The 15,178-nt window shown below is 47.3% G+C and overlaps 1 protein-coding gene across 6 annotated transcripts in view; it reads right to left on the bottom strand.

Annotated features, from left to right (window-relative positions):
• The window catches only part of IKBKB (inhibitor of nuclear factor kappa B kinase subunit beta), a 52,332-nt gene extending 38,180 nt beyond the window's left edge, over positions 1 to 14,152 (bottom strand). For all 6 annotated transcript variants that reach the window (XM_079778930.1, XM_079778931.1, XM_079778932.1 and 3 more), the window contains exons 1-4: positions 14,014 to 14,152; positions 13,219 to 13,341; positions 1,641 to 1,735; positions 553 to 670 (exon numbers count right to left, since the gene is read on the bottom strand). In XM_079778930.1, coding sequence (XP_079635056.1) covers positions 553 to 670; positions 1,641 to 1,735; positions 13,219 to 13,323 — 318 coding nt within the window. In that variant the 5' untranslated portion in view covers positions 13,324 to 13,341; positions 14,014 to 14,152. The remainder of the gene's footprint in view (positions 1 to 552; positions 671 to 1,640; positions 1,736 to 13,218; positions 13,342 to 14,013) is intronic.
• Positions 14,153 to 15,178: the final 1,026 nt, after the last annotated feature.

Genomic DNA, 15,178 nt, shown 5'->3' with positions numbered 1-15,178 from the left:
AGCTGCCATCACCCACCCTGACGTGTACGTTCTAGTGAAGAGAAGCTCATGTGAGAAGGAAGAAAGCGGAGCCCAGAAGGTGAGTCAGTGGTGGCTCTGGAACCCCAGCTGGGTTCCCTGACTACTGAGCCAGCCCCCTTCCTGCTGCACTCTGGGCCCCTGAGGGCACTGCTGCCACATCTGTGGGAGCAATCCCTCCTACAAAGGACATCAGTGATGCTGACACGAGAGGCTGAAGTGGCCCTGACGTGCCGGGGGAGGAAAAGTTTGTTTTGGAACGTGTCCAGTCTTTCCCCGTACTGAAGACCTGGTCACTGTTTCCTTGTCATTTTAGTAATCGCTGTGCAGAACGTACAGTGAGCCCTTCCCTGGCTTTCTCGTAAGAGCCGCTGATTCACACCCCACACTGGGCATGGACGGGGGATTTGAGAAGGAAAAGCAATCCCGCTGAAGTCACCGGGGCTCCCTGAGCTTCCTGATGATGAAAGAGGTGAAAGGTCTCCCTGCTGCTCCCGCCTGGACAGGCTGTGCCCGCCACCCTGGAAGCCTCACCTTTCGGAGATCTCCTCCTTGGCAGTACTCCATGGCCAGCAGGGGCAAGTCATTGGGAGCCAAATTCTGCATCCCCTCGGGGACATCCCGGGCAGCCACCACATTGGGGTGGTTGAGCCTAAGGAGGAGGAGAAACCCATGAGGGAGGAACCCAAGCGTTGGCTCAAACCCATTCCCCACTCTGTCCGTGTCTCACGGAAGCTCGCCTTCTAACAAAGGCCTAGAATAGCCAAGTGCCCTCGGGAGTAAGTAGGAAGACAGAGGTCAGGAACCGGCGACTCACCCCAGTGCCCGGTCAGTTAGCATCCACCCAGATCTACTTTCAGCACCAAGAACTCAAGAGCTCTGTGACTGCATCAGTACCATTAGATTTTCTTTTGAGTGCCCCGTATCAAGTCCTCATTGTACTTCGACACTGCTTCTAAACGCAGAGAAAGTAGAGGGACTTCCAATCTCATGCCACTGGAGTGGCGATGGTGTGTGTGTGTGCCCAGGTGTGTGTATGTGCATGCAGACAAGGTGACGCCTCCCCTTTTTAAGAGGTTCGTGGAGGGAGCACCTGTTTGAGGTCGTCCAAGCTGATGAGGCTGCTGGGAGGACAGCATCCATCTAGGGACTGACAGGCCGTGTCTCCACACTGGGGGGATAAATACCAGCAATAGGTTCACAGCAGTGGAGTCACATGCCACCTTGGAATTGGAAATATAGGGGGAAAAGGATTTTTTGCTGACAAAGGAAAATTCACTGGGATAACTATTTTAAAGTCCTTCATATAACAAAGAAAACTGCCCAGAAGCCCCCTGACAAGGCCCAGTTGTTGGACACTAACCACCACTGCTCTGGAAGTCATTTACCTGGACAGTCTGGCCGGTATTCTGATTGAGGGACTGAGATATGCAGCAGGTGCGGCTGTTGCTCCAGATCCCAAAGTTCAGCTGGCACCCTCCAGATTTCATTTCAATGTCCCATGGTCCCTCGGCTCCAGCAGTACCCTTGACACTCCCCACCCCCCCCACCCCCCGCCACCCCCAATCTTCCCCAGGGGCTGCTCTGTCCAAGTGGCTCGGCGTATGGTGCTCCGACCTCACCTTCTCATGATCTGAATCTCCAGGCACCACCGCTCTCGATTCCGGGGGCTGAGCTCCTGCCGGCACTGCTTGATGGCGATCTGCTCACCTGTTTCCTGCAGGGAGAGCACACACAGGAAGGATCAGCACAACCAATGACCAACCACAGAGAAACTCATGGCTCAAATCGGGAATTGTCTCCCTAGAGCCCAAAGCATGGATCTTGATCACCTCCCATCTCCTGGGGCCCATATATGTATCCGCTGGTAAATATCCCCAAGTCACCTGCCAGCCCATCAGGCTGGTCTCCACCCTCCCTGCCTCTCACCCTGCCCTTCTCTCTCCTTATTTCTATCCATCCAGAGTCTACATCGAGGCCTTGCTCCATTCCCACCTCCTCCTTGAAACCTCTGCTGACCATCCCAGCCCGAGAGATTTCTCATTCCTCCGAACCCGACTGCTGTCATACCAGGTTGAACCATATGACATTGCGATCTTGACCAGTCTGACCTGCACAATTGATACTTCCATATGGCTCAACCAAATAGTTAATGCCACATTCTCTTCATGTTTCATGTTTCTCTTCTTTTTCATGTTTCTCTCTCCAGAGAGAATGCAGGCCTAGCTAGTACAGTAGGTGGAAGACAGACTGATTCAAATTCCAACTCAGCCATTTACTAACGCTGTGACCTTGAGCAGACCATTTGGTCTGACTCAGTTTTTTCATCTCTAAAATGGGAATACAGATGCCCAACTTCAGGACTGTCATGAAGCTGAACCCCTCGCAGGTGTCCAATAACACTCCTGGGGGAACACCCATGTTCTGCAGGTACCCCTGGCATTTAAAGTCCTCTGAAGCTTGGCTCCAACCTGCCTTCCCAGCCATTCTCCCATGACTCCAGCCCAGGCATCGGACACTGCAGCTAGGTGACTCCACTTGTCCCCCTTCCTGTGTTTTTCTAGACTATGCTCTGATAGGTGCACAGGCACTACAGTCTTCCTACTGCAAGGGGCTCTTACCCTCCTCTCTAAACAGGTAACTCCTCCATTGTACATACCTACCAAAGACTTATTTCCCATTGGGCCATAGGGTTATTTCCTCTTTTCTTAGTTAAATTTGTCTATCCTCATGCACTTTAACCTCTATTCTACTAACTAGCACAATGCCCTCAACTGAGGTTTTGTGAATGGAAGAGAAGGTAATAAAATTTTTGTGAATAATTAACCGATTGCCTGGGTCCTGAGGATCCACTCCTCCCTCTGACTTAGTGCTCTAGGCAGCACCAAGGAGCCCATGGGCACAGACTAAACGTGGAAGGCCCTGAGGCTGCAGCACTGGCAGTAGCAGGGACAGCGGCTCTGGCCTTGGCTGTTCCAGACACCACAAGGGGGTCACCACTACACTGCTCCAACCTCCGTGGGGGCCTCCAGGATTGCTGAGGGACAGCAGCTGCCCCCGGCTATGGCTTTGGTGGCACCAGCCTGGGAAATGGTCCTGCCATTAGGGAGCAAGCTACACCCATACTGTGTTCTGTGCACATGCAGCAAGAACCTCCCCAATAGCCCTATGCTCAGTATGCACCCAGGAAGAGCCACAGAGTGCAGGACGGTACAGTAACCCCTCAATAAGAAAATATTGCAAAGCCATCCCAAAATCCTACTGCTGCCCTCCTCGAGGTGCTGCCAGACCATTTTCTCATTTTATGAAAATGCATACGGAAAACGATCATAAGCCTTATAATGATTAGCCTTCTAAGTGCAGCAATTATATGGTACTGAATGGGACTTAAAAAAAACACACATGCCAAGGATCGTGGCAAGACCTCCCAGGGTGCGTGTGGCTGTCCTTGTGGCAGCAGAACTGCATCACAGACACACATTTACCAAACGAGCCATGATCCCTGCAGGAACGAGGACCGGCCCAGGGAGAAAAGGAAAAATGGAAGTCTCTAAACACAAGCAGAAGTTGTCTAGTAAGACCACTGAATCACTGCTCAATAAACCAAACCCTAAAACTAACAGTCAAAACTATAAGCTTCAGAAATAAGGGAGCAGCATCTCTGACCCTTACAGCTCCAATTCCAGAAAACAGATACTTACAACACCTCTTAAGATACTCTCAGAAGTTGCTTTTATCAAACCCCAATATTGCTGTGGTTAAGCTCTCCATCATGCAGTTACCTCACACGCCTACGCTTTTTTTTTTTTTAGCAGTTCTATTGAGATATAATTCACATACCATACAACTCATCTATTGAAAATATACAATTTAATGGTTTGGGGTGTATTCAGAGTAGTGCAACAAAACCACAATCGAATTTAGAACATGTTCATCATCCCCCAAAGAAACCTCATATCCATCAGCTGTCACTCCCCTTTTTACCCCCAACTCCTACGGCTCTAGGCAACTACCAATCTACTTTCTGGCTCTACAGATTTGCCTGTTCTGGACATTTCATATAAGTGGAATCATATAGTATGTGGTCTTTTGTGATGACATCTTTCACTTAGCATGTTTCTAAGGCTCACCCATGCTGTAGCCACATGCCTACTTTGGTGACAACAGTCCTTGGTGCAGCCCGTAGTACTAGGCATTGATAACCAGGTCTGCCATAAGTATCATTCACATACTTTGGTGTTAGATCCCTGATCTTTGCCTGTTCCTAAGGCTCTCTAGGAAGATGTTGAAAAATTGCGAATTTTGTTTCTATTGAACCAATTAGTACAGTTGTACAAGTGAACTTGAGTAGAAGTCCACCTAGGAAATGTGTCAAAAGAATACCATTTTTTCAAGTCTGATGTACAGACTTAATTACACCTCACAAAATATTATACCCTCTACATCATGAACTTCTGAATTCCTCTGTCTGTTCTCAAACTTATTTGAATTTAGTTTCAAATTTCATTTCCCATCAGCATTCAGACTCACACTTTTTTGCCCAGTTCTCTGGTAACTTCATCAGTTAACAGCTCTCACATGCCATTATAGATGCTTGTTTCCAGTCGCCACAGAAACTCAGACTGTGGAACTGCAGAGTTTTACAAGTGAGAGAAGACTGGTGGGCCAAGCTGTAAAATGAGGTGACACTGCTGAGAGTGTCTACCCAGTATGTGACGTTTGATGGACAGACTTATAAGCAACAGGTTAGCAGAAGACACACATGGCTTGTTACCTCAGAATGACTCTGAGAGTTTAAACCAAGATACTTTAAATGTGCACCTATTTTTCCAGGCCAGTGTGGCTCAGTGGTTGAGCACTGACCTATGAACCAGTAGGTCACAGTTCAATTCCCAGTCAGGGCACAGCCCAGGTTGCGGTAGGGGACGTGCAGGAGGCAGCCGAACAATGATTCTCTCATCATTGATGTTTCTCTCTTTCTTTCTTTTCTCTATCTCTCTCTCTCTCTCTCTCCTTCTCCCTCTCCCTTTCTCTCTGAAATCAATAAAAATATATTTAAAAAAATAAAATGTGCATCTATTTTAACTTCAATTCACAGAAGAGTTAGTTTTCTATAGCTGCTATAACAAACTGCCACAAACTTAGTGGCTTAAAACAACACAAATTGTTCCCTTAAAGTTCTGGAGGTCACAAGTCCAGCACAAGGTCTCACTGGACCAAAATCAAAATGTCAGCAGGGCCATGTTCCTTTTTGGAGGTTCTAGGGGAGAATGTGTTTCCTTGCCTTTTAGAGCTTCTAGATGGAGGGTGTCTGTGTTCCTTGGCTCAGGGCATCTCCCTCCATCCTCAAAGCCAACCATGACCAGTTGAGTCTTTGTCACATTGCAAAACTCAGACACTGACTCTCCTGCCTCCCTCATCCAATCCAGGATAATCTTCCCATTTAAAGTCAACTGCTTAGCAACTTTAATTGCATCTACAATCTTAATTCCCCTTTGCCGTGAAACCTCATATATTCACAGGTTCAGTATATTAGGACATAGATATCTTTGGTATAGGCCATTATTCTACCTACCACAAACAGTATGCTTCCTTCATAAAAATGATGATAAATCAATCCCAAAAGGTAGATTTATTAAGTGACTTAGATAATATTTTAGGTACTCTATCTATACATTGGATAACTGTAGAGAATTGTAGTCTTCTACTCAACACAAACATTGAACCTAACACACCTGTCACCTGGCCCAACCCAGAATCCAGAAATAGATTTTGATACTTAAAGATTAATATCAAAGATGGAAGATTTTTATATTGGCCTCAATATTCAAATTCACACTAAAGAGTAAATTGGGTAATATGAACACTGGGAAAACTGGGCGCAGAAACCAAAACTGACTTTCTATTTGTGGACAATTCAGCTTAGTCCTAAGGTTATAGGGGAAATCCTAACTTCCTAGCCTGGGGATGTCCCATACAGTTACAGACACACCAATTATTTTTACACAATGGCCCTCTGGAAATATTCTAAAACATTCCGGGTTTTCTGTGAGTAATATTTCACTTGAACTACAAGCCCAAACACTGACTTTCTGCTGCTTAAAATATGCCTGGTCTAGAAAGCAAAATTCGATGAAACAGCACAGAAACAGACTCTGAATACTGGTTGTGAAGGCCTGGGGAGTTTGTTCTTCACCAGCAATGAAACTCAAACAGCAGCACATGGTTTCTTTATTTGGCCTGGAACCCCCTCGTTTCAGCTCTGTTCTGTGGAATCCTAGACTTGGCCCAGAACCATCTCACTATCCAACTTTCAGTAAGTGGACTCCTCATTTAGGACAAAATTTAGAATTGGTTTGTATTTTGAGAAATGGAGACAGGGGCCAACAGTGTTATCTATGTTGGATGAAGTTCATTACAAAGGTCACTAAGAGTTTCTGTGATTCTTTGCTTTTTGTACATGCAAACATAGAAAGTGTGTATAAATGTGAGTGTATTATCAAGTGTAGAAGGCAGGAGGCGGTGGGTTGGGGAGACACATCCTCAGACTTCTGAGAGCTATCAAAAGTTGCCACAGCAGCCCTAGCCGGTTTGGCTCAGTGGATAGAGCGTCAGCCTGTGGACTGAAGGGTCGTGGGTTTGATTCCGGCAAAGGGCACATGCCGGGATTGCAGGCTTGATCCCACTAGGGAGTGTGCAGGAGGCAGCTGATGAATGATTCTCTCTCATCATTGATGTTTCTCTCCCTCTCTCCTCTCTCCTCTCTTCTTTCTCTCTCTCTCTCTCTCTCTCTCTCTCTCTCTCTTTCTCTCTCTCTCTCCTTTCCTCTCTGAAATCAATAAAAAATATACATTTTTTTAAAATAAAAATAAAAGTTTCCACAGCAGTAATCTGGAAGATTGGTTTACATAGGAGCTGGCGCAGCTTCCCAAAGTTAGCCTTCTTTTAATGACCAGGGAAAACTCACAGGAAGCCAGAAAGTACATTCAACCCTTGGTTAGCACAGAAAGCCCAGTCTCTTGTTACCGTGGCCACCATCCAACAGGCCATTATGGTATAAGGGGGCAATCAGTAATAACCTGCTCATTCCTTCTCAGGCCCTGCCCTCTAAAATGAATGTTTCAGAAAGGAGGTGCAAAGCTGGGCCCTGAGAGATCCTAGTGACAGAACCCAGGCCCGACAGTCAAAAGGTCCAGGGTCTGACTGCAGCTTTACCCCTGACTCAACAGTGTTGAACAGTCTGTGCTGAGAGAGCTCTGACTTCAGCCCACTCTATTCAGTGTAAACACCCAATGGACACAGTAGCCTCCACACTCACCCACGGGGCTCAGGGATGAAGTAGGTCAGGGTGGAACTCCCTCATCCTTCACCTGGTAAATGTGTGGCATTGAGCCTATTACTTAAGCTTCTGGGTCTTAATCATACAAGATGGAGATGACTCTACCCCCTCCGGTGTTGGCAGTTAAAATGAGATGGAGTGCCTGATACACAGTGAGCCTTGAGTAAATGACTGGTATCATTTCCTTTCTCTAGCCCTTTGTACATGTTGCTCTACCCATCTGAAGTGCCCTGTCTTCTCCCATCAGACTATCGACAGTCTACTTCCTTTCAAGATCCTGCTCAAGTTCCATTCCCTCAAGAAGCCTTCGCTCCCCTCTGAGCATTCAAGAAAACAATATAGATAGAGCACCTAGACCAGCTGGCACATGACACTCTTGATTAATAGGAGCCAGTATCATTTCCACACAACTGGGTGCTTAAATTTCAATATACTGGATAAATTCCTAAGTATTCGTTTTCCCTCCTCAAATAGGGCATAAGCACATTAAGGACAAGGTCATGTCCTTTTTTCCCTTGATGGATTGTGATGGAGCTGAGGTCAGTGCTCAAAAAATTCGAAGTGAACTGACTGACTAAAGTCTTTAAAACTTCAAAACACACAGATAAGCTGAAAGGAGCTTAGTCTTATCCACTGAGGGGACAAGTAAAAGTCAGTACTAATTCAAAGAAGGGATGTTGAATAATAACTTACCTTTTATATCTTTATCTTTATAACTGGCAATGCATATATGATCTCATTTTATCCTCACACAAGCATCATTTGGGACCCAAGACACAGACCCGTTCACATCAAAGTACACAAAGAATATATTTATAAGGCATCCTGGGACTTTTCCAGGTGCTTCCAGAGAGCTGCCCAGGTCTGGCCCAGAGCCGAGGGGATCAATATCTTAGCATCCTCAAAATCCATGGGGAAAGAGGGCATAGAGGAGACAAATGGTGATGGGAAAAATAAAATGTACTAAAAAATAAAATCCATAGAGGAAGTTGTGGCCCTAAGTCTTGAGGCTATCAGTAAGAGCCAGGATTTGAACCCAACGTTGTGTGACTATGAGTCATGTATTTCACCCCCTTTTTTCCCACATGGTGCTGCAGGCTGAGGCCACTCAGGTCATCTCCTTTTCCTCTTCTTTTGTTTTTAACAAAGATCTTATTGAAACTATCAGCCTACCTAGGCTGTACTGACCCTTGGGCAGAAGATGTAAGGGAGTACCAACGCAGCAAGGATGGTCAAGGCCCATGCTTGGTAAGAGAATAAAAAAAAACCTCAAGGACACAGGGCTGCGGACATTGTTACACTGCCCTTCCTCACGGAGAAATAATCTTTTTAGAGTTCTCTGTTAAACAAGGAAGACATCTATTTCGTCCTCCCTTTTCCCCTTGGTGCTTTGAAATGGTTTAGACTGATTGTGGAGAACTGGTAATGTCCTAGGGGTTTCCCCACCTTGGATTCCCCCACCATAGAGCAGCCACAGTGGGAAAGCATGAGGCTGGGACTCAAACAGTTGTAGGTTCAGATTCCAAATCCTTCCCTTACTAGCTTAGCCTCTTTGGGTAAGCGGCTTAGCCTCTCAGCTATAGTTCCATTTTTCTCCGCTATAAAATGGAATTAAAGGCAATAGTACTTCCTTCTAGGTTTACTGTGCAGACTGGACATAAAGCATGTAAAATACCTAGCCCCGGCCTGCCAATGTGGCTCAGTGGTTGAGCGTCAACCTATGAAATAGGTGGTCACAGTTTGATTCCTGGTCAGGGCACATGCTAAGGTTGTGGGCTCGGTCCCCAGCAGGGGGCATGTAGGAGGCAGCCAATCAATGATTCTCGCTCATCGTTGATGTTTCTATCTCTCTCCGTTCCCCTCTGAAATTAATAAAAATATATTTTAAAAACCTGAAATAAGATAAAATACCTTGTCCAATGCTGGCATGTAGTCGGCTCTCAATAAATGATGGGTCTATTATTAGGCATCACTTATCTGACTGAGGATACCAATGCTTAAGTTCTTTTATGCAATGTCTCATGATAAAAAAAAATATATAGTCTCTTTTGTAGACAAGATAAAGCACATAGAGTATTAGGAAAACGTGCATGATTATGTTAAGAATAATCATTATACTTGACTATAGTTAAGCAAATCTACACTACCCTAGCCCAGCTGAATTCTTTAAGAGGTCCTGAACAGAGGGGTATCCAGCAGACAACACATGCTCATGTTCTGATCCTGAACATTGATTCAAGAACTGCCCCCACCCATCCCCCGCCGCCCCAAGGACCTAAAGCAGCTCTACAGATTTCTCCAACTGAGGAAGAACCCAGGAGGATGGTGCAGAACTTCCTGGACTGAGCCAGGCTCACCAGCAAGCAATCACTAAGAATTTGTGAACACTCAACTCCTCCCACTCCCTCAGCCCCTCCACTTCCTATTCCACCACCAAGTCTTATCAATTTTACTCCTAAAATAGATCTTAAATCTGCCCCCTTCTCTCCATCTCCACCACCATCAGCCCTGTCCAATCTCTCATCTGGACTCCTCAAAAAACCTCATTACTGGTATCCCCACATGACAGGGTAGTACCAGTGGGGTCCTGGTACCAGTTCCTCAGAGCTGATTGCTAAATATTTAGGAATTCAGTGAGAACTGGTTGTCAAACTGTCAGTGGCTTGAAATAAGCCATGATGGGACTAGTTACTCTGCGGAAATCAGGGCTTTATTTTGGGACAGCTGATTTCCCAGCACACCACTGCGTGGCCCCTTCCAATCCGTGCCTGCAGTCAGAGTGCACCACCTTCAACAGCTTCCTGTTGCTTTTTGAATCACAGCAAAACCTCCCCAGCAGTGTCTGACTCTCACCTTCTACACTTCAGCCTCCCTGGCACCTGTTTCCCTGTCATCCTTCTTTCCAGTCAACACTGGCCTTTAAGTCCCACCTACTTGCCAGGACCCACCCCTCCGCAGGGGCTCTGAACAGACTGCTCCCTCTGCCTGGAACTCTCTTCCCACATTCTCTACCCAAATAACTTCGTCAACCCCTCAGGTCTCTGCTGGGTGCCACTTCCTTGGGAAAGCCTTCCCTGTTGCCTAGTACCGTGGTCGGCAAACGGCGGCTCGCGAGCCACAAGCCGCTCTTTGGCCCCTTGAGTGTGGCTCTTCCACAAAATACCACGGCCTGGGCGAGTCTATTTTGAAGAAGTGGCGTTAGAAAAAGTTTAAGTTTAAAAAATTTGGCTCTCAAAAGAAATTTCAATCGTTGTACTGTTGATATTTGGCTCTGTTGACTAATGAGTTTGCCGACCACTGGCCTAGTATAAGGACTCACTGCCCTTGGCCCCTCTCCCATGATATACTTACCATAGTTTGGAGCTTATACTTATAATTATTGATTAATGGTTCGTTCTCTTTTCCAAAAAGGTCTTTATCAAAAGGGTTTTAATCACCATTGTATCCATCATAGACAATATTTGTGGACGGACTGAATGAATGATTTTGTGTACCTGACACATATATAACATAAAGATAGTTGGAATGGGGAAGTGAAAGAAACCCAAAGCCACAAAGGGCCCTGGCTGACCAGGAACTAAGAGCCTTCAAAGACAAACTCCTACACACAGACAAAAAGGCATTATATGAGGCATGCCAAATGAGTAGAGCTGAAGGAATTCAAAATTCCCGCAGAATGAAGGAGTCTATGATGGGCTTATGGAGGAGCTGGTCTAGGGCTGGCCCTGGGGGAATGGGCAGAATTTATATAAAGCTGTCCGGGAGAGGGAGACTTGTCCCAGAGGGGGCTCAGCTGACAAACCTGTTGGGAACCAACAAAGGCCGGTAATGCTAGAAGGACAGAGGGAGGCCAGACTGCGGAGGGGCCTCAAACAGCAGGATGAGGAGGAGCTTGGCTGTTGGCTTTTTAAAAGAAAAAACAAGTTAAGGTGTTTTTTTTTTAACAAGGGAAGGAACTTGAAAATAGTTATTCTAGAAGAGTAATACACACACACACACACACACACACACACACACACACACACATTCTTAGGCCCATATATATGAAGCCAGAAAGAAAATTTAATCTCACAATAGCTTTCCAAACCCAGGGAGCAAATAGAGGGCATTTTGAGCTGGAGATAACGGACAAGTGGTACATTTGGACAAAACTCTTTTGAAGGGAACCAAGATGTCTCTAGTTCAGCTGCAGCAAGATGTTTGCCATAGTCCAGACTCTAAAAGCCCTAGCGTGTCTAAAAGCAGCCCAGCCCAGGTACATGGGGCCATAGAATGATCTGGTTCTTCTGCTGTAATGCTAGACCCCTGGCTATACTCTGACCAGAATAAATTTGAGCCAGTGGCGTTACTGAGGCCCCCTCAGCCAGGGGTAGGCTTTGCTAGAAGCCTGGTTTACCAGTTGGGTATAAGAATGTTACTGTCTAGCCAGCACTCGATGACTCTGCCTACTTGCTGCAGCCAGGCTCCTGGCAGGTGGTATGCAATTTGCCATCCCTTCAGTCCAAAAGGGTGCTCCTGGCCTGGCCAGTTTTTCTCAGTGGTTAGAGCGTCAGCCAGTGGACTGAAGGGTTCGATTCCTGGTCAAAGGCACAAACCTTGGTTGCGGGTTCCCCAGCCCAGGTAGGGGTGCATGCGAGAAGCAACCCAATCAATGTGTCTCTCTCACCTTGATGTTTCTCTCTCTCTCCCCCTCCTCTCTCCCTTCCACTCTCTCTCCAGAAATCATTGGAAAAAATATCCTCGGGTGAAGATTTTTTTTTAAAAAGTGCTCAGCAGCCCTTGACTGAAAAGCAGGTGCCTTCAAGGGCTTCGCTAGGTCTCAATTTTGGATCAAGAAGCTAATTTAGCTTTTTGGTGAGTGAGAGTTCCCTAGTGCAGCGGTCTCCAAATTGGGTATATGCACAGCAGGGGTTACCCAAAGTGGTTTTTAAAAAGAATAAAAATGAAATTTAGCTTTTCTGATATTAACTATCTGGCACTCTCCTCAGACCTTTGGTCAAAAGGTCATTTGCCACTTCTGATACTCGAGGCGTCCTGAGGAGAAGGGCATTTCACAGGCAGGGGTGGACAGCGGCCTGTGGGGGAAAGTTGCAGGTTACATGTGCTCCGCTTAGTTATAATTATGAGCTGTATTCTCTCATTTTTAATAACTCTCATAAAATGGCTGAGGGGCTTAAAAAGGATCCTACAGAGAATTTCAGTACGTGTAACACCTGCACAAGCGAATAGAAAAATGAAAGAACTAACACTTCTAGTGTGGGAAACTCGGGTCAGACATATAAGGAGCAAAAACAATGAATTTTAATCAGATCTACAAAGAAATCAGTCCAAATAATTCAAAATTATAAAAATTATTTGAAATATGGATTTTCATCCCAAGATCCTTAACAATAATTCTCACTTTCGTGAGCCTCTGCGTACGTTGTGCTGTGAAGTATTGCAAATACTGGTAAGACACTTAAAATATTTCATTATTCTCATCTTTTACATTTTTCTATTTGTATGTTTTATAACATGTGATCTATTAGAAGAAAATATATTTAATACATGATAGTCTAATGTTAGCATAGATATATAATTTAAAACATAATTGAGGCTGAAAGCTTAAAACTTTTTTACTATTTATTTAGGTGGCATAGTCAGTAAGCTTGGAGACCACTAACCTAGAGTCAGCTTAGCGGTCCTGAAACCCCCCTTCTCAGGCCCCCTTCCTCGCTCTCTCCCAAGAAGCCCATGGCAAAGGTGCGCAGCATTCACCCACCTGGCACACTGTGGGGTACAGGCAGTGAGAGGGGGGCCTGTCTTCCACAGCCCCCACCCCTGCCTGTCCATGGCCCTCCCCAGCTGCACAGAACCCCTACCTGATTGTGCCATCGGATGACGTTTCCAAATCCCCCTGTCCCAAGTCGTTCTTTCATTTCCCAGGCCCCACATGTCTGGGTTGGCAGGGAAGGTGACCAGCTCATAATGATGCCGTGCTAACTCTGTAAGCAATTTGGGGTGGGGGACAAAAGGTTATGGTTCAGAAAGAAGAAGAAAAAATGGAACTCAAGGAAATGGAGAAGGTAAGAGATACCCTAGCCTTTCCATGTAAGGGAAGGAAAAACTGAGCTGGTTTTCCATCTGTATGCAAGTCTGGTGTGTATTTTGGTTTGGGTAACAAAAGTTTTGTCTTTCTCACTTTCCCCCACCCGCACCTCAGCTGAGGTGTCGGCAAGCAGGGAGGCAAGTCCTGCAAAGGGGGCGATGCCCCACAGCCCATGACCTCCGAAAGGGATCCCCAGCCTGGACTTCAGCGAGGGGCGCCCTGCCCTGCCCTTCGGCCCCAGGTGGCAGGGGCAGACTCTGTCTGGGTTTCCCCGCGGTCACGTGTGTCCTCACACAGTCCCGGTGAATCACGGCTCGGTCCCGCAGCCACCCACCTGCAGGCAGCCACCTGGAACCGCCCGGCAAGGGCTGTTCCCGGGGCCCCCCAACTCCAACTGCACCAGAGACAGGCTTCCACGCCCGGAACCCCCCGACTTCTAAACTCCACGCAAGTTTCTTCAGGGGCCTCCAGTGAGGCGGGAGGTGCAAGCAGAGCGGAGGGGACCAGGGGTCGGCAGGTGTCACGGGGGCCCCAGCACCCCGCGGCCCACGCCCGCCCGAGGACTCACCTGTCGGCGGGGACACGGGGCGGGGGCGGCGGGGGGCTGGGGCGGAAAAAAACTGGGGGCTCTGGTACCACCCCGAAGACATTAAAATGTGGGAATTTACAGCGCCCAGCCGAGCGCCACTTCCTCAAACACTTCCTGCTCTGGCGTCACGGATCACGTGGGTCGCCGCCCGCCCTTAAAGGGGCCGCAGGGGGCTCTGGCCCCGGCCAGCGCTGGTGCCCGCAGGCGGCTGCGCCACCCGGGCGGTACCCTGGGGGGGCCTCGCGCTCCGGTGGCTCCGGGGTAGATGCGTGTGGCTTCTAGACAGTTTTAATCCAAATTGTACAGGCTGTGCTCCCGGAGAGAGAGAGAGCGCGGCGCTAACACAAGCCCTGAAAGGCCAGAGTTCTCATTAAGACAAAGGACTTGGAACTGAAGCGGTTTCAGGGACCATGTGGATGGGGATTTCCTCACCCCTGCCCTCCCGGGTGCGCTTGGCCCCGCTTCCTAGGCTTTTCACCGGGTGGAATTTCCCGCGCCCCCGCGGGATGGATTTGGGGCCCGTTTACAAGAATTGCCGCCGGCCTGCTGGGCTCCTGCTGCGCTCCCCTGGTCTGGAGGTTCTTTGGCTCCTTATCAAGAATGATAAATCACAGCCTGCTCCTTAAAAGTGACAGCCCCCATTTCCCTCTTTAAAAAAAAATTTTTTTTAAGTGGGAAAAAAAAAATCTTAATATTTGGTGCGTAGTACCATCCTAAGAAGTTCAGAAGGCCAATTGAATTTCGAAGCAGCTACTACTGCTATAGACTGACTACCTGGGAGGATCCAGGACCAATTTCTTAACCAGTGCAAGCATCCATTTCTCTTCTTTAAAATGTAGGCAGTATTAGGTTGAATTGCCTGCAGTTGTCATTTTGATAAGTCGAAAGCAGTTGAAACATCAGCAACCAAGATCAGCCGTGTCATCTGCTTCAGCCCAAGAGCAGCAGGAAGATGGATAGGAGGGCACACCAGTCAGAAAAGCAGGCGCCAGCAGGGTTGTTGTGAGGGAGGGATGAGGTCAGGGTAGAGGACACTCCGGCCCGAACAGAGTCCAGAGGCTGAAGTTAATTAATTCTTAGGAACGATGTCAACCAAAACAGAGGGGTCAGCAGTGCCCAGAGCCACACCAGGCACTCGGGGCTG

The sequence above is a fragment of the Cnephaeus nilssonii genome (assembly GCF_951640355.1).
Source record: "Cnephaeus nilssonii genome assembly, chromosome: 8".
NCBI lineage: Eukaryota > Metazoa > Chordata > Mammalia > Chiroptera > Vespertilionidae > Cnephaeus > Cnephaeus nilssonii.
This window is presented reverse-complemented; position numbering and strand designations above follow the sequence as displayed.